The 26,683-nt window shown below is 34.0% G+C and overlaps 3 protein-coding genes across 49 annotated transcripts in view; 1 reads left to right on the top strand and 2 right to left on the bottom strand.

Annotated features, from left to right (window-relative positions):
• The window catches only part of LOC106069790 (uncharacterized), a 30,658-nt gene extending 25,876 nt beyond the window's left edge, over positions 1–4,782 (top strand). For 2 of the 4 annotated variants that reach the window (XM_056042836.1, XM_013229531.2), the window contains exon 6: positions 2,391–4,782. In XM_056042836.1, coding sequence (XP_055898811.1) covers positions 2,391–3,109 — 719 coding nt within the window. In that variant the 3' untranslated portion in view covers positions 3,110–4,782. Of the gene's footprint in view, positions 1–771 lie in introns of all 4 variants that reach the window. The other 2 variants (XR_008779979.1, XM_056042844.1) reach the window with 2 other exon arrangements.
• A 3,550-nt stretch (positions 4,783–8,332) lies between these two features.
• On the bottom strand, positions 8,333–9,247 carry LOC129925016 (uncharacterized). The gene has a single exon (XM_056022909.1). It carries the CDS (start codon positions 9,245–9,247, stop codon positions 8,333–8,335), a length of 915 nt encoding a protein of 304 aa, XP_055878884.1.
• A 1,565-nt stretch (positions 9,248–10,812) lies between these two features.
• LOC106053932 (uncharacterized) overlaps positions 10,813–26,683 on the bottom strand; it is a 56,490-nt gene continuing 40,619 nt past the window's right edge. For 10 of the 44 annotated variants that reach the window (XM_056042947.1, XM_056042909.1, XM_056042915.1 and 7 more), the window contains 2 exons: positions 12,389–12,538; positions 10,813–12,229 (listed from right to left, as the gene is read on the bottom strand). In XM_056042947.1, coding sequence (XP_055898922.1) covers positions 11,910–12,229; positions 12,389–12,538 — 470 coding nt within the window. In that variant the 3' untranslated portion in view covers positions 10,813–11,909. Of the gene's footprint in view, positions 12,230–12,388; positions 12,539–14,175; positions 14,288–14,404; positions 14,517–15,025; positions 15,138–15,361; positions 15,468–15,666; positions 15,773–15,865; positions 15,972–16,100; positions 16,207–16,475; positions 16,585–17,732; positions 17,851–18,089; positions 18,202–18,782; positions 18,910–19,177; positions 19,284–19,477; positions 19,581–20,100; positions 20,207–20,344; positions 20,451–20,525; positions 20,641–20,764; positions 20,865–20,927; positions 21,025–21,485; positions 21,589–21,722; positions 21,820–22,137; positions 22,268–22,542; positions 22,676–22,830; positions 22,937–23,349; positions 23,456–23,616; positions 23,729–23,919; positions 24,050–24,339; positions 24,449–24,690; positions 24,797–24,975; positions 25,091–25,497; positions 25,604–25,841; positions 25,951–26,212; positions 26,325–26,527; positions 26,640–26,683 lie in introns of all 44 variants that reach the window. The other 34 variants (XM_056042861.1, XM_056042865.1, XM_056042922.1 and 31 more) reach the window with 33 other exon arrangements.

Genomic DNA, 26,683 nt, shown 5'->3' with positions numbered 1-26,683 from the left:
TGCTGTTTTATTTTGACCTGCCTGTGTTGTGACAGCAGTTGTTGTTTTTCTCCTTAGCAAAAGATATAACATTTTTTTAAGGTTTTCTTGACAGAAAAATGTGGTAAATGTTAAGTCTAAATTTATTTTTGTAAGTTATAGGCAAGCTAGTAATTTGTAGGCCTATATAGCTATTTATTCTTAGTAAGTCCAGTTGAAAATCATAAGCTAGGTGTTTGATTTTTTCTTAAGGGATAATTTGTAATCTTTACCTTGGCTTTGTTTTGATAGGTCCACATAATTATTTATTCACTAACAGTATTGCTATTGTTTCTAATTTTTGACAAACTCTTCTTTTAGTGACTTAAAATACAACATTATTCTCCTTGACCATTCACAAATGAAATTATCTGCAAACTAATATTATTTGTAAGGAAAAAAAAAAAATCAACAATTTTGTTGTAGAATTAAAGGTCTTAATAGTTTTATTCAAATTAACTTTTGTACCAATATGAATTTTTTTTTAAACTAAGTTCTATAAACTAAAAAATTGGATTACTTAAATTAAAGTAATGAAAATCTTACAAATGAATGGCCTAAAAATATGCCATTTATTATGGACCTAGCCTGTTATGAACCTGCTTGTTTGGTCTTTATACCTTGAAAGTAGTTATATCAAGAGACAGAAAAATGTTTTCATCTTTCTGGGGGAAACAACTTTAATTAAAAGGAATTCAAAAAAACTTGAAATACCGGTATCCATTAATATGATAATTGCGTTATTACTTTCAGCCTTCTGCAATGAGGTATCTGCTGAGCGAGTAACAGTCTTACGTCAGGCTATGTGGAAAAGAATAGGAAGTCTTTCACACTGCCAGAAAATAAAAGATTTGAGAAAAATGTGGCGCTCTGGAACACTGTATTGAAGACTTAAAGAATATGGCACTTTAGATTATTGCATTGATGGGTCTAGGATGCTGCGACACTCTAGAATGTTATTCTGATGACCTGTAAATGTAATGCTCTAGAACATTGTATTGATGGCTTGAAGATGTAGCAGTCTGAAACATTATATCCATGGCACAGAGGTGATAATGCATTGAGTAACATATTGTTTCTTGAAGATGTGGGGGTCTGAAATTGTGTATTTCTTGCTTTAAGATGTGCAGCTCTACAATATTGTAACTATTACTTGAGGATTTGGATCACAGACATGTTGTATTGAGTCCTTGCTTAAATAATCATAACAAAACCCAAAAGGATAAATAAGTTGTACAATGAAAGTAGACACAATTAGGGGTTCATGTGTTTCAAATGTTTATCTCAAGTTCCTGAAAGTTCTACATGAGAGCTTACTTGTCTGCAAACATTTTTCTTCACTACCAGTGAAATGTATGGGCAGTTCAACTAGTTTGTGTTCAAGTCTCTGTTTATACAGTACCAATCATTTCTTCTCTCTTCCTTAGAGTGTAAGGAATGTGGTGCTATCAGTCAGTTGGTGAAAATAGTAGTGAGATGTTGGCAATCAAAAAGTGTGAAATTGACTTTCTCATATCTTGACTTTCTCCAATATATACCAACCTAAAGAATGACTTGGTTCCTAGTGATTCTATTTCAACCTAGCACTGCTGACATTAGAAGTAATACATATCTATCTATCTATGGCCTTCTTCAGTCGTGAAGCGACTATGGATCATCTCATGGAAATGAGATGAATGCCTGGGCACTAGCTGTGGTTGGAACGATGTCACCCACACATCAGTTCCCCCCACTCCACGCATATCTATACATTTGAAAAGCATATTAATGAAGTGTTCCTTAAATGAGCAATTTTTTTTTACAAGTATGGTTGTTTTTAAAAATGTATTGTACTTATCCATTGTGAGTCAATATGTTGGACAGACTAGGTTTTTGTATTATATATATATATATATTTTGAGTGATTCTTAATTCTAGCTTCATAATTGCTTTATTTCATTTTATCTGCTAGAAAAATTTATTCTTTATTTGATTGTATTGCTTTAAAGTATGGTAGCTTATTAAATGTGTTTTTAATTATGAATAACATAAGTTAAACAATTTAAATGGTAAATTTAATCAAAACAGAAACTGAAAAACTGTCCAACTTAACAAAGTTACAATACCAGTCTTAAGGACAGTATCATGGGCACGCGACCCCAAATGTGCCACAGTACATTTGTTTATGGCACATTTATTATGTCCTGTACCTTAGTTTACTTTTGCTTTTGAGTCTCAAGCATCTGCATAACATTCACAATGCGGTACATATGTACATGTTATCATTCTAATTTCTTGTTTTTCATCTTCTATCACATGAGAATTTACTTTATGACTATCCATCATAGATGATTGATCTCTCAAGGTGGACAACTTTCTCTTTCTCCTTTCAGGATTTTGCCAGAATCATTCAAAAGAACTTGCAACTGACATCCGTAGAACCATTCAACAAAAAATTGGCTATGCTAAGTTCTATTTCGTAAAAAAGACACAAGATCATGATACCCCATTGTGTTCACCCATGGCTGTGGAAGCATCACCACGTCGGATGTCAATGGAAATGGCCCGGCGTGGTGTTGATGGTATGGCATTGGATATACAGCCTAAAGCAAGTAAAAAGGGCAGAAAACCAAGTAGTTTTTTAAGAAGGATGTCAGAATGTGAAGATTTATCTCTCAGAGTATCTTCTAGAGGTGCTACACACAAGACTGGCTTCAATGTGTCCAGTCAGTTATCAGATCAACTCAATTCTGGTAGCATGTTGTCAGAAAGACTTGCCGCAGATATAGCTGACAGTGAGGATGTGGCCAGGTGTGTCTCTGCTGAGAAACATGCTGCCAGCTATTCTGGTCATATCACTGGTCGAATGTCACCCAGCTGTACCAGTCATCACCTACCCAGTGACCAGTCTGCTAGATCAAGTATCAGGCCCTTGGCTGAGCGGGGTCAGGCAGATATTCCTGGTCGCTCATCCCTCAACCCTTTAGAGCCCATGTCAGTTAGGGTTCTTGACTCGAGTCTTAGTGACTTGCCTCAAAGGGGAGGGACAGTAACTCCTGGAATGTCCAGAGGTTTCTTAGACATGTTTACTACTATGTACTCAGCCAACTGACTGAAGCAAACATTTTATTAATAGAATCAAAGATAGTCTACTGTCCATTGATACTCAAGGCTACATAAAATATCAATATTCAAATGATAGATGCAAGATTGAAAATGCTGTCTTATTTTGAACTGCTTGCTGTTTCTTTTCAAAGTTCAACTTCAGACTAATGATTACAATGCGTCAAGTAAAAATAGATGTACTTCTTCAATGTATTAACAAGAAGTCATTAAAAAAACTTGAATTCAAGTCATTGATCAGAACAAAAAAATCATTAGAAAAGTTTTCAGTATTGTTGTAAATCTGATTTAAAGCAGTGTAAAACTGGCTATTAACGGCAATTAATATGTATCATTCATTTTTAAAGAAAGATAACACATTGCAAACATTTGTAAATTTGGACAAAAATACAAAACTTTGTCCCTTTTCATTTTTTTAAACTTCTATATTATATGTGGTTAGTTTTCAACAATTTTATTATACCGTTTTGTTATTGTTAATATGAAATTGGTAATAGAATTTAAGTTTTTGTTTGTGCAATCATAAATTTGTGTACACCGTTACTGGTTCTAAATTACATGTAATGTTGTCCCCTGAAAGATATCATTCACAAATAACATATGGAATATTTTGTTAATACTATATCAAGGTTTGTTATACCTGTACTTTATGCAATGATAGATCTCCAGATATCTCCCTACTTGAACTATCTTTCCATATCTTATCAATTATGTACTCTTACTTGTATATATAATGATTGTATGGGACTCTCCACTAAAAAACAAACAGAATCACTCACTATTTACTCGTGATTAGTTTTCATATTTAGACACATGACAACAAACCAAATGTTTATTTGTAGATTAAAAAAGACTATTTTTTTTATTAAAATGAGAAATGGCAATTCTGCTGTTCCAGCATTCGACAGTCACACTCCTGTCTTTATAGTCGTGGATCTTGAGTCTTAAATTCTAATCACTAAGCAAAATATTCAGTGTGAGGCCTAGTGCAAGAGAAGTTCTGGGGCTCCAAACTAATATCTCCAGAAAAGTTCTGGGGCTCCAAACTAATATCTCCAGAGAAGTTCTGGGGCTCCAAACTTATATCTCCAGAGAAGTTCTTGGGCTCCAAACTAATATCTCCAGAAAAGTTCTGGGGCTCCAAACTAATATCTCCAGAGAAGTTCTAGGGCTCCAAACTGATATCTCCAGAAAAGTTCTGGGGCTCCAAACTAATATCTCCAGCGAAGTTCCAGCCTTAATAAAAAAATATCACCTACATTTTCCATGGGATTGGACAAACTGTTTGAGGTAACAAAGGAAAATATTTGTTCCAAGTAAAGCATGTAGAAAAAAAAGAAATTCACTTATATAAGTTTGGTCATCATTATAGATCTGTGGATATATATGAAAAGTTACATTGCATTCTTTTATTGTTACAGTTCTAATGTACATGATTCACTGTGACTGAAATGAAATCGGAATTTAGTGACTGATTTTTCGCTTTGATTTTTTAAATCTTAGGTGAGATTTTAATACTATAACATCACTTGCCCCGGTGCAGTCAAGGGTTTTTTGAGTTTAAAACCCCTTACCAGTATTGATGGGAACTAAACTAAATTTTAAAAGTTCAACTAAAACTTTAGTTTCAACTAAAATAAAGTAGTTAAACTATTAATTTATCATGAAAATTAATTAAACTATACCAACTTTTTCATAACTTTTTTGTTTGTTGATCTAAACCTTGATATAATCATCTGAAAGTATGCCTATAGTTCGATCTTATTCTTTCAACATCATAGAAATAGTTCTCCATAATAAAATCAGTAATAAGGAAGATGTTTCTTACATAAATGTTATTGCACAATAACATTAGAAAAAAAAGATGTCTAAATAAATATGTGGGCTTGTATTTTTGACTTAAAGAATGGTACTTTAAACAAAACTTACTATATAACGGAAAATCTTACTTATACCGATAAAGTTTACAATCTCATTAAATAACATTTATAATTTCACATTTCTAGCACCTAACAAAAGAAATAGAAATGAAATTGTTGGAGTTTTTTATGAAACATTTGAGCTGTGTAACTATTTTAGTGTAAAGTTCATGTTTGACTAACCATTCCAATGTATTATTTTCTTGTCTGACCACTCACTATATAACTAACACTATTGCATAACCGTTAAATGCACAAGGAAAAAACGCGGGGTGGTCTTAATTGTTACTGACCAGGTTGTTAAAATCAGTTTGACACAGTCTACTTACTTTTTGGGCAGGGAGGGTGTGAAACTAATTTAGCGTAAAGAAAGAGCGATGTAATGCTTGACTAACCATGTCAGTGTGTTATTTTCTTGTCTGACCACTCCACATTAAGCAAACACTTTACACACGTCCAGTACTCTAGGCCTACATGTGTATGTCTACCTGACCAGGTTGCTAAAATCAGTTGGACACAGTCTATTTACTTTTTGGTCAAGGAGGGTGCAATGTGCATAAAGATTTTATTTTTAAAGAGTGTGTTATCCCAATGCTTTTCTGATCTATATAGGCCTAACTGCACTCCTCCTTAATCTTCGAGGTCGAAGACAAGGCTTGTATAAAGGCATCAAGGAAACCTGCTTCCAGATACACCCCCCCCCCCGGTAAAGTTAGAGATTGGACCATATCGCTCTATACGCATGATATAAAAATGTATTCTATTAATATTACAATGCAATTCATAAATATTCTTCGTTTTTTATTTTAATAATGTGTAGTGACCTAATAAAATACTACAGGAAGACATGTCTTGATGCTAGGCTTTATTGAACAAGAATGACAAAACAGTTCACAATAACACAGTACACACAAACACGCAAGCTGACCTGGACACCATGACATTTTGACACACTAGAACAAATCAGTTCACAACACACAACAAGAAACATAAATACACAACATTCACCCCCCGTTTAGTTTCTTTTCGCTCTATTTCTGAGATTATACGAGTGCTGTAAGGGCGTATCTCTGGCAGGTGAATTTTGTCCATTTTCAATAATGTTTTCTTCTGCTCTTAAAGCATGTGGAACCATGTTCTCTACAGATGTCTCTATGTCACCCCTAGAAGCCACTGAGTGTTGGGAGACACCCGGAGAAGTCTCAGTGTTACCAGGAGCAAGTTGATGTTGAAAGACCTCAGAAGATGTTTCAAAGCCTCTTGGAGCGAAATCATGTACTACGGTCTCTGAAGATGAGTCGCCTCGCGAAGCCAAATGGTGTAGTGATACAGTTTCTTCCCGTCCATTTGGAAGACGTATGTGGGCATAGTTCTGATTAGCTTCAATAAGCTCCACTTCATCTACCAGCGTATCATATTTGCTTTGCCTCGCATGCCTTCTCATTAGGACAGGCCATAGAACAGATAGCCATGACGGCAGAGACACCACAGGCGGACCTTCTTTTGTAGGAAAATAGTCTTTCATGAGGCGTCGTGTTTGTAGCAGTGCATAGTAGAGATCTAATTGAATGGAGAGCGTCGTTTAGGGCTAGCTCCCATTGTGTATTAGGTAGCCCTCTTGACCTGACGACAAGAAGAATTGACTTCCAGAGAGTCGAGTTCAGTTTTTCTACTTGCCCGTTCCCTTTGGCAATATATGCAGTGGTTCTGCTTGTTACTATGCCTTTACCTCTGAGGAAAGATCGTAGCTCTTCCGACATGAAGGCTGATCCCCGGTCGGAATGTAAATACGAGGGCGTGCTGAAAATGCTGAATAGATTTGTGAAGCATCTAATTACTGTTTGAGTAGACATGTCAGGACATGCATATGCAAAAGGAAACCTTGAGTACTCATCAATAATTGTCAATAAATATTTATTTTTAGTGGTAGAAGGGAGTGGTCCCCTTAAAGTCAACACTAAGTCTCTCGAATGGTGATGTGGATTTAACTAAGCTGCCGGCAGATGGTTGATAAAAACGAGGATTTATCTCTGCACAGATGGGGCAATAGTTTGTTACAGTTCTTATTTCTTCAACTCCATACGGAAGATTCTTTAACCAGACGAAATGGAGCATTCGCACTATGCCAGGATGACAAAGAGTGTTGTGAACTTATTTCAAAGACGTAGAGGGGGGGGGGGGGTACTTGCACAGAATCCACGAGAAAGAGCATCGGCGGCCATGTTGTCAGCCCCCGGCCGGTAACACACATCAAAACTGTACATTGATAGTTCTATTCTCCACCTCTGAATTTTGTCGTTTTTTTTATTTTACCGTGATGGCGAGGGTTAAGCATGAATGATACGGACCTTTGATCCGTGGTGAGTTTGAAATGCGACGCTAATAGAAAATGTCTCCATTTCTTGATTGATTCCACGATAGCCATTGTTTCTTTCTCTACGGAGGATTGACGTCGCTCACTAGGAGATAGTATTCTGGAGAAGAAAGCAACTGGTCTTTTGTTCTGGGATAAGGTAGCGGATATAGCGATATCCGATGCATCTGTTTCAACCTCTAGCGGCGTTTTGTGGTCTACATTAGTGACAACAGCCATTTCTAGTTCTTTTTTTAACGCTTGAAATGTATCTTTGACTCTCTCAGGGAGTGGGAAAGTTCTGTTGTGTACCAAAGGATAGATCTTATCTGAGAAATGTCCTATCCAGTTGGCATAGTAGGAGAATAGACCTACCTCTCGCCTTTGTGCATTTTGGTTCTCGGGTGGAGGAAGTTGACGCAAGGGCAGTAGTCTCTCGGGGTCTGGCTTCATCTCATTATGGGAGACTTCATAACCTAGTAATCTTATTCTTGAGGAAGCGTATGCACACTTTTCCTCATTAAGGGTTAGTCCATATTTTTTTATAGCCCCAAGAAATTTATGCAGATTTTTATCATGCTCTTCTCTGTCCTTACCACAAATGGTGATGTTGTCAATATAAGCATATGTACCCTCCAGTGTTCTATGATCTTGTCGATTGTCCGTTGAAAACAGGCTACCCCGTTAGTTACTCCAAAGGGTATCCTACAGAATTGGTATAATTTCCCTCCAGCTTCAAAGGCAGTATAAGGGCGATCAGTCTTCCTTAGAGGGATCTGATGGTATGCGTTGCGCAGATCAAGGGTGCTATTTAGCTACGGTATTTGAGAGACCATATCATCAATGCGAGGTAAGGGATAAGCATCCCGAAGTGTGAACCAATTAACAGTTTGGCTGTAGTCCACTATCATTCTTCGTTTGTGTCGTTCGTTAGTTGTTATTAAGACTTTTGAGCCCGCAATGGAGATGTCGAGGGCTCAATGATGCCATCTTTTAAGAGTCTCTCAACTTCTGAATTGATGAATAGAGTGTCGTTTGCAGAATAACGTCTGGATTTTGTGGCGATAGGTCGACACTCTTTAAGCATATTTTGGAAAAGAGGAGCGGGTTCGACATTAGCAGCTTTCATTCCATTTAAGACCATTGATGGTTTAAACCCCTGAAAAGTGATTTGTACACTCTCATGTTGTTCAAGGAAGTCGTGGCCTAAAATAACATCCTCACAGAGGTTGTCAAGTATGTGTAGCTTGAAGTCTTTATAAGTGGAGCATTTACTCTTAATGTCAGCATTAACATGGCCTCGAGTATAACCAGTTAGGTTCGTATTGATAAGTTTTGATGAATGAAAAGTTTTGAATCTATACTTTCTGACAGCCGATGCAGAAATGTAACTGTCCGAACTACCTGTATCGATGAGGGCGTCAAGGGTAATGTTGTTAACTTGTATTTTCATTACAGCACGAGATAGAGAAAACGAAGAGGAGGCTGTTATTGTATACGCCGCTGAATCAGAGTTATGTCTGTAAACTGTAGAAAGTTTTGATTTGCATACCTTTTTGTAGTGTCCCTTTTTACCGCATTTATTGCAGATTGCATCTTTAGCGGGGCATTTGCTACGAGAGTGGATAGCACCTCCACAAAAGTAGCACTTGCCTTGAGCTGCAGCTATGGTAACGGGTGTCGAATCAATCGGGTCTTCTACAGCAGAGCAAAGCAGTAATTCCGACGTAGTGGATTGTTGTGCTTGAAAATTAGTGGCTTGTTGCGAGTTATATGTCACAGAATGTTTCTGTGCCATCTCCAGAGATGAGTACCGGTACTCTAAAAGTCTCTGCCTAATCTCTGGTGATGACATGCCACTAATGAATGTGTCTCTGATGGCCTCGTTCTGGTTTTCGAGGGCAGTCTTATAGCCAGCAATCTCAATCTTTGGATATACCTGTCAACACTCTGTTTATAATTGGATAGGAGATAGCGAGCATAAACCTCATTGGTTTGTTTGACAGTCCGTTTAGTGTGTCTACAGCCTTTTCAAAGTCAGTGCAGTCAGATATCAATTCATACACAGCATGTGAGATAAAGTTACATAGTAGATCGAACTTCTCACCTTCTGATACATCTAGTTTTAATGCAAATTTTTCGAATGTGTGAGGCCAGTGCTTCCAGATCCTTTGAGCGTCCGCATCATTATGATCCACCACCAATCTTTCAGGTTTTAGAAAACAATCCATACTTAAAGTTTGAAGCACAATCAATCCACAAGATTCTTGTTCAATAAATTGTAATGACCTAATAAAATACTACAGGAAGACATGTCTTGATGCTAGGCTTTATTAAACAAGAATGACAAAACATTTAAAAATAACACAGTACACACACAAGCTGACCTGGACACCATGACATTTGGACACGCTAGAACAGATCAGTTCACAACACACAACCAAAAAAAAAAACAACAACATAATGTAGACTCTTGCAGACACTTTGTAGATTAATTTATTACCGGGTACGGTACTTCAAAAAAGAAGATGATTAGGTCCTATGCATCATGCATATTAACCAATAACCTAAATTCTGCCAAGTCACTGGTTTTACTGACTAGTTCAGGCTCTAATAGTGCTTGGGAAGGAAAGTTTGTAGAAGTTTGTCCTAGCATATGGAACGAGGAATGTGCCTTTATCTTTGTGTCCGAGTATTTTCTTAGATTTTGTATTCGGAGATTATGGTTCAGTGTATTATGTATAATTGCTACTTTACTTATAAGTCTTCTGTCCTGAAGGCTTTCTAAATTGAGTGATTTGACTCAATGTGAATATTCGTTTCTCACTGCTCTGTTTTGTGTCTGTTCCAGTTTCTGAATGTTTTCTTGAGTTCAGGGGGTCCACAACAGAGGATGCATATTCTATTATGGGCCTAACCAAGGTTAAATAACACTTTAGTTTAATGTTCTTATTTTATAGTTTCATCAATATGGGGGATTCCATGACAGTTTTTCATTTATTATAACACTTAGGTATTTGGCGTTTTTAGTCTGTGTTACTGGTTTAACATGAATAAGTTAAGTGGAATTATTTTGTTTGTTTTTTATTTACTCTTAATAACTGACATTTTCTGGGTGGAAAGACATGCTCCAATTTGATTTCCCATTTCTGTAATTCATCTAATTCTCTTTGCAAAATTTCTGCAATAGTCTGCAAATAATCTGACTTTTGTTCCTGAACTAATGCAATTTGATAAACTTATATGTAAATTAAAAATAGCAGTGGACCTTTTCTATCAATTTAATGTTTTAATCTTACCAAAGGTTCAGCTGTCACTGGAGACTGGTTTACCAGAATAATATGACGAAGTGTGTATATAGAAAAATTCCCAATGTCTTTTTATCTAGAATTCAACTACACATCTAGCCAATATCATTAAAAAAAATCATTTTTATTGATCAACAGTTGTACAAAACCTAAAAATCAGCACATTCATGAATGAAGATGAACTAATTAGAAATGTGTGTCAACAAATGAATGACTTGCACTGCTAGTTCACATTGTACCAATACATCAATTGGGATTGGTTAAAAAAAAAATGTACAAATAGTCATTTATACAACAAAGAAAGGTAAACATTACCAACTATCATTAAATATTTTCATTGAATACCGGTACCTTCAAAAACATTCCAAAATACATACTTTCTCCAATGTTAACTGGTCAGCACCAGTTCAGATAGGAATGTATTTCCATATTACAGAGCCTCCACTGCATTCAACTTAAAAATATGAAAATTGTGTCAAGTTTTTTGAAAACTCATATGAAAGAAACATTTAAGTTAGTTAAAATCTGACCTAGAAAATGAATTAAATAAGACTTAAATAACCTTATTAGCTTTAAGAAAAGGAAAAAAAAAGCTTCTATACATAAAATTAGAGTCCAAAATGTTATTCACATGTGAAGACTAACAAAGTACATGCTGGACTCAGTCTTATGTATATCTCAAGAAGTGGGGAGGCTATAATTACATAGACTAATATTTTTTTTATAAAACATTTCAAAACAAAATACTGAAAATGTTTAAGTTAAATGCAACAAAAGTGTGCTTCAAACAGCTAGTTTTGTCAATGGAGAACATTTAGAACGGACTAAGATGATCCTGTTTGAACACGTTTTGTTGACACCATTAACAATATCTTTCAAACATCTCAATTAGTCCTACCCAAGAGCTAGATCAATTGTTTCTTCTGTCTACACTACCATGGTACTGTTTGTCAAACAAAATAATGACCAAAGTAAGTAAAAATAAGATTAGGTGGTATAAGTTAAAAATTCTTGGTCAGATGATCTTCACTAAAAAAACAGAAACATTGAATTCTAAATGCAATGTTTAAATATAAAAATTTAAAAAAAAAATTCACTTGAAAAATCTTGTTTCACATCCTACTCCACAAGTACTGGTACTCATTGATTTGTTTGCTACACATAACTCTAAAACTCTGAAAGACAAGAACACTAACTATTTCTGTTCAGCTAAATGTCATCTTCATCATCAGGATCTATTTCAATCAGTTCAAAGTCATTGGTTTTCATAAATGGATAAGGAGTGACTTCTACTTTAATGTCCGGAGGACTTGGACCTGTTCCGCTGACTGCTGTTTCACTTGTACCACTTGGTTGGGGCTGTTCTAAATGACCTTCTTGCTGACCACTGCCATTTCCAAAAACACCATGGAATCCAGACTGTATCTGACCATGTTCACTAGCACCTTGTTGAGTATCTCGGCTATCATCTGAAGCCAAATGTTGGTAATCATAACTTTCATCACCCCCACCCTGAAGAAAGCTGTCACCTAGAGTAAAAGGATAAACCTCATTCAGTTCATTCTTTTTACTTATAAAGGCATAAGTTAAATAATTTACAAATGACACTTCATCATTATTTACTATTACCAAAGAAATACTAGAAGTCAACTCCTAGGACTTATGAAGTACCAGTAATGGCTAGTTACCTTCAGAGCCAGCTGAAGACATTCTTCTTTCCATTCCATGACCTGACATACCACTGTAACCTCCCTGGGGATAGGTATAACCTTGGCTTGCATGAAAAGATTGTCTACCAAACTGACCCCTTGGACCTTGGCCAGGTGATTTGAATTGACCTAATAATAATAAACAAAGAAAAAGCTATTGTTAAAAAAAAAAAATAAAATAGGTGACAATTCCTTTCATAGCAAAGTCAATGCTTCAGGCATGTACCCTTGACCATGTAGTTTGCTACACTAAGATTGTTACTGAAGCACAAAAAAAAAAAAAAGTATTGTTCATTCATATATTTTTTCCTTCTTTTAGATTTTCAAATTTTTAGTTTTCATGTGCTAAAAAATGAATACATGAAATATATGAATCCCTAATGATCTGTATGTTTAAGGCATTCTACAGAAGATTGAATGTATATGACATATTTGGTCAATTCAGGTGCTGAGGATCAAGCTACTAGAAGAAATGCGTATATATGTTTAGATAGGGGTTTAAATTTGGCCTTGTTACAGTAGATGGACACATTCACAGCACATCAATGACAATGTTTTCCATTCATTTTAATGAGATAATCAAGTCAAGCAGTATCATAAAGGCTGTTAATTAAAGATATTGTTGATATTGTTTTGTTTTTTTAAAACTATAACTGGCATATTCCTTTTGTTAAGAACAGATTTTGACTTTGATATTACTTTAAATCAATGTCAATTCTAATTGAAATGCATAAGCAACCACTAGATGTACAAGCACCCACAGTTTAACCCTGAAATTCAGTTGATTTCAAATGGTTTAAATTTTAATGAGCAAAAATATTATATACTTCTTGATTACGTTAAACAGAATAAATAAACTTTTTTTTGATGCCATTGTTCTTTGATTATATGCTAACTTCAAATTCTAATGTGATATTAAATATTTAATTTGCATAGGTACAAGAGAAACATTGATTTAGAAAGATCAATGCCAGACCACAGCCTTTTCAGGAATTTCCAAAATAAGAAATGACACAGAATAACCAACCAATCATAATCAAATAACATATTTGGCTATTATAAATGTCTGCCCCAATTTTTTTGCAATCTGAAAAATTGGAATAACCATGAACCAGGCATATAAAATGTAGGTTTAAGCTAGAAATAATGCATAAAATTTATTGATATTTTGGTTGATATGAGGAGTCAGAATCATACTAAAACGAATGTTTCTACTTCCATTTAAAGTGAGAGATCCATTAATAAAAATGATTTTTATTGGATCTTAAAAGAGTTATTTTAAAAAAGGAAAATGGAGGGGGAAATGGCCCTAAGGAGCTAGGGAATAAGTGTAGGTAGGGTTAAAACATGAATAGCACAAGAAAGTGTAGGTTGTGGCTTTCCTTTCTAATATTATTTAAAGAAGCACTTGATTATTGTCCATGTTGACCATGTGACCAAGTGCATCTATTTATATGCCAGGATAATTGCATATTTGTATTTACACCTAAACAAAACTTGTATCTAAATTTTTTAATACTCCATGAATGCAAAATAAATAAAAATAAATAAATCTATATATAATTTTAAAATACTTCTAAAATTCTTTAAAAAAAAAAAACACTGTACAATATAGAGGTTTCTACAAATTTTAAATACAACGTCAATGGCATTGATAACACAAATTCAATAGTTAGGAGATAATCACTCATTACAAAATAATGTAGATCTATACACTGACCTCCAGCACCCAAGAATGGGTTCAAAGACACAATAGAATCACTTACTAGTTTTATCCAATTTTTTTCTTTGAGCGGCCATCCTTGCAGTTGAATTGGTAATGTAAAGTGACTTAACTCGGTCAATATTGCTTTTCAAAACTGGCATTCTTTCTATCACCTACAGCGTGACATTAGTTGTATTGGTGGTAGGTTTTAAGAAAACTCAATGCTAACATTTAAAAAGCCCATTTGCTTCTGCTATTCTAAAACACAAGCTCAAATAGGCTACTTTTACCTGCCCTTCTGGCATTAGTTCTTTTCCAAGAAACTCTTCGGGAAGAACGTGCTCTGAAAATCTCTCCTGCACGGTCAGAATCAAAACGAAGGATGGGCATAAGTTTAAAGAGCTGTCAGACAGACCAGACAGAATCACAACTCAACAAAAGACAAAATATTAAGTACAAAACTAGCAAAACCTTTGATTCAAGTGCTTGGTCAAGCTCATGTTTCTGTGTATCACTGAGACACACTAACTTAAGACTAAAAAAAAAACGGCCATGAACAGATGAGTTTAGAAAAAACAAAAGCCAAATGGAGAGAAAAGATTTTAAAATGTGATTTAGGATTTTCTATTTACCACAGACTATTATTTATTTAGATAAAATATTTTGTTTTCAATCTTAATGACCAGAGAGTGAAAATGGGCTTCACAAAAAGCAGCAAGTTATTTCAAAGCCTTGAATCTTGAAAAATATTAAACCTAGTAGTTAGTGTATATATTAGACACTAGAAATGACATTTTAATATTTACACTTCAGTGTTTAATCAAATGTCCAATTTTGTCACTAGCTAAGGAAATAAATCATTACTTTTGATTATACTTGTTAAAAACTTCTCGTAAAATTTCCATTACTACCTCGTAATTTCGCATTAGTCCTCTTTCGTGACATTCGTCTGGAAGACCGAGTTCTAAATATTTCTGCTGCTCTATCTACACAGAACTGAAGAATTGGCATCCGCAACAACAACTAATAAACCAAATAAATTGTGCATTAGTTAAAGGTCTTCCTATTGCAGTTGTGCTGTAGTGACTCGTCCAAAAAGTAAGGTGATAAATCAATGGCGCTCTTTCTAATGTTGTAACCATAGATTAGGAAACTTGCAAAAATTTAAATTTTTAATCACCATATAATTATCATTCTTAGAAATTACAAACAACTTTCATAAGTAGATTTTGATATGTATAACCTACCTTTTAGTCTAAGACGACTTTTGTACCTTCTTTCATTAGCTCTCTGGCTCATGACAAACCCTGCTCGTTCTATATCATACTTCAAAAGTGGCAGACGGGAGGACAACTGTTTTTTGTTTTTAATTAATAACTTTATTCTACATTCTTCTGTTTATAAACAGTTCATTTAAAAGCAGGAATAGCCCTTTTGAGTGAGTGAAAATTAAAAAAAAAACACTACAACAATCCTGAGATTTTAATCAGAGAAGATAAACTATATAGAATGGAGGGCTAAGTGAAGTAACTAAATCAATACCAACACCAACCTTGACAGCGTATTCTTGCTCTATATCTTCTATCTTTAGCTCGGTCACTCATATGAAGAGATGTACGTTTAATATCATATCTCAGGACAGGAAGACGAACTAATAACTGTTAATAAAACTTTCATATTTTTCTTTGCTGCTTCTTTTAACTTCGGACTAATCAAAATAAAACAAAGAGCCCTTCTGAAAGATATCTTACCTCTCTGTTTGACACCTTCCCAATACTTTCTTCCCTTAGCTCTTTGATACATTAGTCTAGCAGTCTGATCCATATTATAACTCAATAAAGGAAGGCGTGATACCAACTAAAACAGCACATAAACATTTCTAGCATTAAACGAGAAAAGTTCTTTCAACTTTAAAAAAAGAGCCCTTTAGATGACAATTCACAGATGGCTATTAATAGTACATAAATTTTATTGTACTTAGCTCACCTTTAGTCCGATAGCATTTTGTATTTTTCCTGTCCTGAGCATTTTTCACTAAATAGTAGCTTGCAATATCTAGGTTATGCTTCAGGAGGGGCATTCGAGCAAGCAACTGTTAATTACAATTGATCTTGGAAGGTTTAACAAATCTCAACATGAGTTTAAAGATTAACTAGTAAATATTAAAGCACCCAAGGAAGGAAGTTCACAACTGAACTTTGACCTAGGCTGACAAGTAGCCAAGCAAATCAAACAAACATTAAAAAAAAAAAAAAAAAAAGACAATGAATAAGACCTTTTGATTTCAAGATTGTAAAATACTGGCACTGTGGTGAGGACTACATTATAGTACTTGGAGCTAGGAATGACAATATAACCTACCTTTAAGGTAACCTTTTCTGTAAGCATACTTCTTGTCATGGCCCCTTCTCATCAAACAATCAATTACCCAAAGTTTGTTGTACACAAGTAAAGGTACCCGAGATAGAAGCTGTTTTAATAAGTATACACTTCTATTATTCATCACCAGCAGAGTTCCAGCGCTACTAAATGTTATGGTGAAACAAAGCAACCACATATCCATGAAAAGTCAAGGGAAATGTGTTGGTCTACAAGAAACTGAGATTTTTTAAGATTCCAAGTAAAAATCTTGTTACAGGCGCAAACTTCATGAGTAAAGACAGAAATACAATTACAGAAGATTTTGTTTTCCGAAACTTCAGGTCTTAAAAAAAAGAAGAGCTAACTAGTTAAAAGTCAAATCTTAGCAAACAACATTCTGAACTGAAAGTGAGCTAGTCCTTTATTCTAAGTCCAGTAAATTTATAGGATATACACATGCAATTTATTCTCAGTTAAGTAATAGAATGAAAGCAAAAATACCAAAGGAACATAGGAAAAGTAAATCATACCCCCCCCCCCCCAAATAATACAAATTCTAAAACTAGACAGATTAGTAATAATATACAAACCTGATCGTTTGTTAAATAAAAAGTATACAAATAACCCAAAGTTTGTTGTACACAAGTAAAGGTACCCGAGATAGAAGCTGTTTTAATAAGTATACACTTCTATTATTCATCACCAGCAGAGTTCCAGCGCTACTAAATGTTATGGTGAAACAAAGCAACCACATATCCATGAAAAGTCAAGGGAAATGTGTTGGTCTACAAGAAACTGAGATTTTTTAAGATTCCAAGTAAAAATCTTGTTACAGGCGCAAACTTCATGAGTAAAGACAGAAATACAATTACAGAAGATTTTGTTTTCCGAAACTTCAGGTCTTAAAAAAAAGAAGAGCTAACTAGTTAAAAGTCAAATCTTAGCAAACAACATTCTGAACTGAAAGTGAGCTAGTCCTTTATTCTAAGTCCAGTAAATTTATAGGATATACACATGCAATTTATTCTCAGTTAAGTAATAGAATGAAAGCAAAAATACCAAAGGAACATAGGAAAAGTAAATCATACCCCCCCCCCCCCCCAAATAATACAAATTCTAAAACTAGACAGATTAGTAATAATATACAAACCTGATCGTTTGTTAAATAAAAAGTATACAAATAACTTCACTTTGAACTTGTCTCGCGTGGAACTTCACTACCAATTAACAAAGACTATTTTGTAACCTAAAATTTACCTTGATAGTGTCTTTGAGCACTTTTTTTTTTATTATAGGTCCTGTCGTATGTGCTTTTGGCTAAACTGTATTCTAGCTTGTGCATAGCGTATTGTAAGAGGGGTTGTCTTCTTATCATCTGTTTTGTATAGTCACAAACATGGGAAAGAGCTCATTAAGTAAATAAATGGTAATCTCCCTTTGAGATCCATGGTGAAACAATAAAACTGTGTGGACTACTGAAATGAAATGTCACTGTCTATGCCAGAAAACACCATACAATAATGAGACGCTGATATTTCTACCTAATCTGTTAGACCTGTACAACTGTACATTTCTGATGATTAAAATGACATGGTGAAAGTAATCTCTACAAACCTTGTATGCGCATCATCCGTTTCATGTGAGCTTTACGATCCTTGGCATTCTTGGCCAAATACTCACATAAAACAAACATATTATACTTCAGCACAGGGATCCTTGATATTATCTGATAAATGAACATGTGCATCAAGCCTTTCCACAAGCAATAACATTTAGTCAACAATAAAACAGTGTGTTGCAGGTGAAACAGAAAATAGCAACCTATGAATCTTTTATCAATATCCTAATTTAATCACAGAAAGCTTTCAGGACAATATATAAATTTTTAAAAATCTCAAAGTACAAGATAAACACCAAGAATAGGCAAACACACTTTGAACCAACTCAGTTTTAATGTAGAGCACTACAAAGAAACAAATGGACCAAGATTTAAAAAAATAGTGAGAGGAATTTAAAAACATAATTCCTTTCTTTTAAGTGTACATACATTCCTTAGTTTTGTGGAATAAGTTAAAGGGATTTGGTTATCATTTTCCATTTTCTTGTTTTATTTGCAACCCCCACATTTTTTTTAAAGTAATCGAACATATTCTACAAAAATAAAAATTTCCTAAGTAAAAAGTTTCAGGACAATTACATTTTTTTTTCAAAGTACAAAGAAAAAAAAAGGGCCTGAACTATGAAATAAACCCTTATAAAATATAGCTAAACCTTAGTTCCCTAGGAAATAAATGATTTCTTACATACCTTTTGTTAGTAGCCCCAAGGTCTTATTGCTTCGTACATTATTAGCTCTTCTATCATGGACAGTTTTGACTAAAAGAAACCCTGACCTTCTCGAATTATATCTTAATAATGGAATTCGACGAAAAAGCTGTAAACATTAGGACAAAGTGTAAGTAGCTAACAATATGTTCAACATTGACACAGTGGAGAAACAAAAGAAAATACAACCCAAGTTTCTGTCAACTAAATGTGTTAGGCCATGTACTAATTGGTGCAGAGATATTCAAAAATATCTTAATCAAAATCTTTATTTCAGTAGCAGGTTACCTAAAAGGAAAACTGTTTCACATCACAATTTGAATTGTTGAATAAAATGAATGTGTAGTGAAAGATTCAGGTTAGAAAGCTTTATTTACCTGACAATTTTTTTCTCTGGCGGTAATGAATTTCAGCTGAGCGAGCTCTAAACATGAGGCTGACCCTTTCCCCATCATTAGAGAGTAAAGGAAGTCGAAGGAAGAGCTGTCAATGTGAGCAAATGACATGAACATTTTGTCTCTTATACTATTGCAGTTTCTAACTACAAAGCCCTTGTGAAGTTGGAAAGGAAGGGAGGGAGTGGAAGCACCGAGTCTTTTGGAGTGTCTCAATGGAGTCAAAGAAAAAAAAAAACATAAGAAAGAAGAAAAAAAAAAGAATTTATAAAGATCACTTACCTTGTCTTTTCTTAGCTTCAAATCTACGAGAAGTTGCATTGTAAGATAACAGATGCATGACTCGTGGGATATGGTACCCTAATAAAGGCATTCTTCTTAAAAGCTATGGATGAGTTATATGCCCAAATTAGAACAGGTAGGTAAGCCTAAATGATCTTAGTGCTGTTAGAAACAGTGCTAGATGATTAGCTTTGATTCAAGGCTAAGAAAAAGAAGCTGACAACAACAACTAATCTTAATTTAAATCCACCACTGACACTCAATAACCATGACTATGAGATTATATCACAAGAATAGAATGTATTAAGAAACAATTCAGAAAATGAAAGAAGACCAAACAAATGTTAAAACTGAAATGTTAAGTGCACAATAAAACCATTCTGATGTGAAAAAAAAAATTTACAACTTTCTACTGCTGTTGAAAATTTACAAATTAAAAAATGCAGCTTAACAAAAGTTTACAATTGTTCATTCCATAACTTACATTTCTATGAATAAAAAAAAAAGATCTGAGCAATAATAACTGAATAATAGCATATTTGTCTTTTTAATTATATTTTTTTGGAATTAGAGAAAATAATTGTTGAAAGTGTTGCAGAAAAGATATCAATATTTCATATCACCTTTGTTCCTACTACGCAGATCAAAAAGTCTTTTGTGAGTTCGCGAAACAAATATGACACTAACTCGATCCAAATCATAAGCAAGAAGTGGAAGCCGATTTTTTAACTGAGGAATTAAAGAGTGACATTAATAACTAGCTAAAGAGATTTTTTTTAAAAAGTGCTGTGATGAAACTTTTCTCAACATTAATAAACTGATACATCCATTACCAAGAAAATTACTTGTTAGCTATCTTACACTGACCTTGACCTTTGCGCTTGTTAAAGGCTCTTCTAACTTTGACTGTGCGCATAAAAAGCAATTCCAAACGACGCAAACTAAACTGCAGAAGAGGAAGCCTTGACACAAGCTGATGTAAAAAAAATAATTAAGGTAGGTTTTAGTAGAATTTGAAAGACAGAAGCTGCTGTGGTGAATATCTTACCTTGGTGAAATAACAACTTCTGGCGATCTCTGTACCTTCTGACTTTAACACGTTCCAGAAAAATATTTTCTAATCGTGCTATGCAATATTTTAAGATTGGAAAGCGCTTAACCAACTGTAACGCAAATAGAAAATTTTGTTTTTTTTTGTGTGTTAATTTTAAGTTCAATGCTGTTCCCTATGAAAAGCTGCCGTGGTGAATACATTATCACAACTAGAAAGAATAGTTAATAACAAACCTTTTTGACACCGTCTCCTTAAATTCTCAGACCCACGCACTCTAAGAAGATTGGCAGTTCTATCAGGTAGACAACGAAGAATAGGCATTCTACTATAGAGCTGTCCATTGGAAAATAGAGTTACATGTGTACACACATATATTGAGAGAAGAGAAAAACTTACCCCTTTTTCTTGCCCAATTTCTTTTGGAGCTGGTGTCACAGAAATGACAGATTGTTCGTTTTTCATCAAGTAATAAAACTGGCATGCGGCCAAATAACTGTTGATTTTGTAATTTCACTTAGCAACTAGCGTATTTAAGAATTTAAGATTTAAAAATTTGATTTTTCTGTGGTGAAAACATGAAGTTTAGTACTGACAAGCAAAGAGTAAGTTTTAATGTAAACTTAAGAAAACTAAGGTATGACTTCTGTAATAGAACATTTTGGAAGAAAATGATTGTGGTCAAAAGTAGATGTGAAGCCTGGCATTCTTTGCATAATCAAGCTACAGAAAAATAAGAATTGAAAAGCAATATTTCTGAAATTATCACTGAGGACGATGAATGTACAGAAGATAAGTAAGGCTACAATCCTATAATAACTATGGTCATTAAGTGAATTCAGAATTCTAAATGAGCCCTTAGATAACCGAAATACATGCCTTCAATCCATCTTTAAAAAAATGTGCAGTAAAATGCACATGTATAAAAAAAACTCTGATGTTTCTCTAAAAACTTACACATAACGTTAAGTCGGTACCATCGTCTTTTTTTGGCAGATAATGCTAAATATGTGCTGGTTTTTTCAAGATTTGCACTCAAAATTGGAATTTGAAACAAAAGCTGAGAAAAAAAAGAGCCAGATAGATATATACATTTCTAAATCTTTAGAATGGTGCTGTGGTGAAAAAGAATTAAAGGAAATGAAAAACAAGCTCAAGCAAAGTACTGAAGAAACAATGACCTATATAACCTACCTTTAAGTCTTTTTCGCAAACGATCATACGTGATAACAAGAAAATCACTTTCAGCTCTTTTTCTGTCATAATTAAGTATCGGAAGTCTCAAAAGAAGCTAGCCAAATGGAAAAGAGTCTTATTATTGTTTTGTCTGTTTTTGCTAGAAGAGCCCCACGATTTGGTATTAGAAACTGAATTACGTTTATATGTAAAGTTTTTTTTTTTTTGCCAAACATGTTTTGGTAAGAAAATCTTGCCCTTAAGTAAATTTGTTTTCAATAAAAAAAAAAAAAAAGCATCGGACCGGCTCACTATAATTTAGTCACTAAAAAAATGTGAGCAAAAGAGTAAGGCAAAAGGAAAGAGCAATAACAAATGTCTGTTTTGATTTTCAACCACTAGCTTATCAATATAAATATATTGCAGATCTTGCCTTGTTGCATCTGCCAGTTAACAGCTTTCAACCGAAGATTTCTCATTCCTATTTTTGTTTGTGTAGTCTTCAGAAAATATTGATCTGCTAATACTGGATTATATCGCAGAATAGGCAAACGATTAAAAAGCTAATGAAATAAAAAGAATAATAAGACACAATGAGACTATAAATGATATAAAAATGAACTGTTGACTGTGCCCTTCTGATTCAGATAACTATAGTTGCACTAATGACCAAGACTGAGCCAAAAACTAAGCACATTAAGGCAAACAATTTTTTGGCAAAATTGGGAGAAATAAAATATTTAAAAATTAGAAAAATTTAAACAAAAAGAAAAGATTTTTAAAGCTTTATTTTAACAGAAAGAAAGCCTGAGAGAACTTGAAATATGCATAAACTTGCCTTTCCTTTCTATAGAAGTTTGTCTAGCTTTCCATCGAGACATTCTCATTGCATTCCTAGTTCGAGCATTTTCCAAAAAGTAAACAGTAGATGGTTCCGGCATCAGACGCAGAATGGGAAGTCTCAAAAAAAGCTGGTTCAAAATTGTACATTCATGAGAAGTATCTCAAGATAAAACAAAAATTGAGAGGCCCTTTTGATTCTTCTATTAGCTCTTAATTTTCAAATTATGAGATACAACAGTGAAAGGTCAGATCAACTTTTAGAAATCTATGATGGCAGACTTACATTTTTTTCTGAAATTTATTTGAGAACGTCTAGACTTAGAACTTGTATGCAAGTACATAGAAGCCCTCTCTTTTTCTTTGTCAAGTAGTGGCAGTCTGCGAAAAAGCTATTAAAGAAGCAGCTTAGAATAGAAATGTTTTCTCCATGAAGATCATTATCACATTTAAAGCTTAATTTGAGATCTAAACTATTCTATTGGTCCAAGAAACAGCCCTTTAGATTTTATTATCATTTATTAAAAAGTATTTTATTTTTTTAATTGCCAGACGAAGACATACTTTGAAACTAGAGAAATGTGAAATAGCATTTGAAACAAAACAGCATTGCAACAACTTTTGAAAAATCAGCTTGAGAGAAATTTTGTCTTATATGGCTCTGGTAGGAAGGCTAACTACAAAAAAGTCCAATCCTGCAAACATTCTGACAAAGAACATTATAACCTAATGATTGATCATAAAAACAACTGAAATATTTTTTATGAAAGAAAAATCTAGACAGAAGACAAAATCCATCACTTACATCTTTGTCTAAAAGTTGTTTGAGAACGTCTAGACATTGAGCTTGCATACATATACATAGAAGCCCTCTCCTTGGCTTTGTAAAGGATTGGCATTCTGTGAAAAAGCTATCAAAAGTGCAACTTAGACGAAAAGAAACAAAAAGTTCAAGAGATGCAAATAAATCTCAACGGTTTAGTACAAAATTTGACTGAATAAGATTGTAGATCAATAGAGACAAAGAGCCCTTCAGACATCCTTAAACAATGCTACTTAAAAAATAACTTACTGCCAACTTTTTGACGATACTTGTTAACACTCCTTCTGGTATAGACAGTCTTGTTCAAATAACATGCTACTTGTGCTTTAGCACTTGAAAGTACCGGCATGCGAAACAAAATCTGTTTGTAGCAATATTAGACATCAAAATAGTCACATCTCCAATCCTCACTTTTTTTTTTATTTTAAAGGGCCCTCTTGATTTAAGGAACAGGCAATGCAATTAAAATAATAAAAAAGGAAATGAACATCTTACACCACTTAGTGATTTTGAACAAAATGATATTTCACAGATATGTAATCTTTAACTTACATATTTTTAAAGAGTAATTATTACAGTGATAACGCTGTTTGCGTTTCTTCAATCTCTCCATAGTACTTTGATAAAAATAGTTAGACATATAGTTTTCATTTCGTTGAAGAATAGGCATACGGAGCAACAGCTGAGAAAAGAAGGTAGTAAAAACTATGATTGATAATATCACTAAAAGGCAATGAGTAAAAAAACTAGTAAAAGAGCCTTATGTTTGATGACAAGAATGGCAGAAATAAAAAATTATTAAAAAACGCATTACAGAGTAGGAAAACCTTACAGGTCTTAGTTAGAACACAAGTCCAATGGGTTGGTGAGAGATTTAAAAACAAGAGATTAAAATTTAACCTGGAATGTTACCTTTAATATCATGTTTGACTACCCCTTCCCCCACTCCAATACTAGAAACACAGGACTTACACTTTTTTTTTCGAGATAACTGTGTTGTTCTCCTAGACATACTGCTAATGTACAGGTAGTTTGTTGTTCTCAAAGGTTCCAAAGTCAAAATTGGCATTCTAAAGAAAAGCTGACCAAGAAGTGCAAGAAACAATACCACTATCAAAAAATATTAGTGCAACTAAGAAAAAATTAAAGGAATTTTTTTTTACAAAGGAAAAGAGAGCCACTAAATTAATTTTGATGCTTAAAGGTCACAGCCATAATTCAATTTAGTTCAAGCCTACTACAACAAATACTAAGTAAGAATTTACCACAAAAATCATGAAGAAACTTCTGGATATCAAAATGATGTACATAAAGCTAACTTACTTCTTAAACGAAAAGTTCTCATTGATCTTCGTGATTTACTGTTAACATAGAGTAGATGAGCAGCTGTTATTGGATCCCACTTCAATATTGGCAAACGCTCAATTAGCTAGAAAACATTGAGTTATCAATCAATATCTACATTAGCAAAAGACAACATCCTGTAGGTGCACTTACTGGTGACGCACAAAAAGGAAACAAGCCTCAAAACTTGATAAGAGTAGGAAGAAGTGGAATCATTATAATAAGAAAATATAACTACCAAAGGTAGTGAGAGAGGCAACTTACTCTCCCGAGCTCTAAGACGATGAGCTCTCATGTTGATTTTTGAACAACACACATGCAGGATTCGGGCAGTCAGTCTATCAATGTCAGCTCTCAGAAATGGCATTCTAACGCACAGCTAAAACATCATAGTACACCATTAGCAAATACACTATTATAATTAAACAAGAGTCCTTCTGATCATTTTGGCCAATGGTAACATTTCTTTTTATCTGATTAAATAAAAAAAATATTTTGTATCAGTTATGCGACAAAATATTTAACTTCAGTTAAACTTCCAAATTTTGTTGAAAACAACAAAAACAACAACATTCAAATGAAAAGATTTGACAAATGAAGTACTGCAAAATTCCATACAACTCAATTTACACTTATCAAACTTGTTGCCATTTACATTTGACAAACTAAGTAGTCATCCTCAAAAAGGAAAGTAGAATTCTTCGCATAGAGGAAAACAGTGATATCCCAATAAGTGAGCAAAGGTTATATATACTTTCACTAACAGATTTATTGTCATACACTTACATTTGTGTCGCCAGTACCGCATTGAGTTTTTTGACATACATCTTGCATAAAACAAATTTTTAGATCTGTCAGCAGCTCTTTTTAACAATGGCATACGTCTGAAAAACTATTTTTTATTGAACACTTAGCTAATTTAATTTAGGACACAAAATAACAAATGCTTTTGATGCTTACAGGAATGATTAAGTTCACCTTGACCTTGAATGCTGTTCAATTTGGCTTTAAAATTCTCTATTAAGCACCAGGATAAGTCATGAAGTCTTTGACAAGAAAAGAGAGGAAAGCCAAGTGTTGACTAATGGAATGAAATACAAGAATCTCAAGAGATGAACACTGCTACTCACTGCGTCTCTGGTTCATTCTCATCATGCCTAAGCGAGACAAGTTGTTGTGATAGAATTTTTGGGTCACCCTGACTTTATCCAATATCAGAATAGGCATCCTCTGGAACAACTAGGTTGGAAATAAAATGGTGCACCCAAATACTTTAACCAGAAATACCTTATACAGAATACATATTATTCAATTTTTTAAATTCAGGTGAAACAAATCCAAAAAAAAAAAAGGGGGGGGGGAGGAGGGACACTGAAAATAAAGGAAAGCAAGAGACTTTGGTCAAGTTCAACAAAATCCAACTTGCAGAATAAGTGATTAATGGACTAAAAAAATGTGTGAGCTGGCTTTGTGTTTCTGTCTCCATGTCTTACAAACCTACCACTAATTTTTCTTTTAGCCCTCCAATAGATTATTCTAGACTTGGAGTTAGCATATAGAATTTCAGAAGCCCTTGCCATGTCATGTGATATTACAGGTATTCTTTCAATTAGCTGTAAAGAAACCAAAGTCATCAGAGACAACTATATTGCAGAGCTTTTCTGAGATGAGTTTTGCTTTAAAAAAAAAAAATTAAATAAAAAGAGGATAAAGAACCAGGTTCCATTCTGATCGTAATCCAAACTTAACAAGCATTACAAGAAGAACTTCAAGAGGAATGTGTCTGGAGAAATACAGTTACATCTAATAAACTTACTTTTTTCTTTCACTGTTTTTCTGTTATAATGTAGTCTAGCATAGCCATTAATGTACAAATATGCAGAAGCTCTCTCCGACACTGACTGAAGTACAGGCATTCGCCTCAACAACTAATACATTTTTTTTTAGAACAAAAGTAGGAGGTTTGTAAAAA

This window comes from Biomphalaria glabrata, chromosome 1 (assembly GCF_947242115.1).
Source record: "Biomphalaria glabrata chromosome 1, xgBioGlab47.1, whole genome shotgun sequence".
Lineage (NCBI taxonomy): Eukaryota > Metazoa > Mollusca > Gastropoda > Planorbidae > Biomphalaria > Biomphalaria glabrata.
Note: the sequence above shows the minus strand (reverse complement) of the source record. Positions and strands in the feature narration are given on the sequence as shown.

What these genes read in the sequence shown, in the direction of transcription:
- LOC129925016 (XM_056022909.1), bottom strand. Translation starts at nt 9,247, where the DNA reads ATGTCATCACCAGAGATTAGGCAGAGACTTTTAGAGTACCGGTACTCA.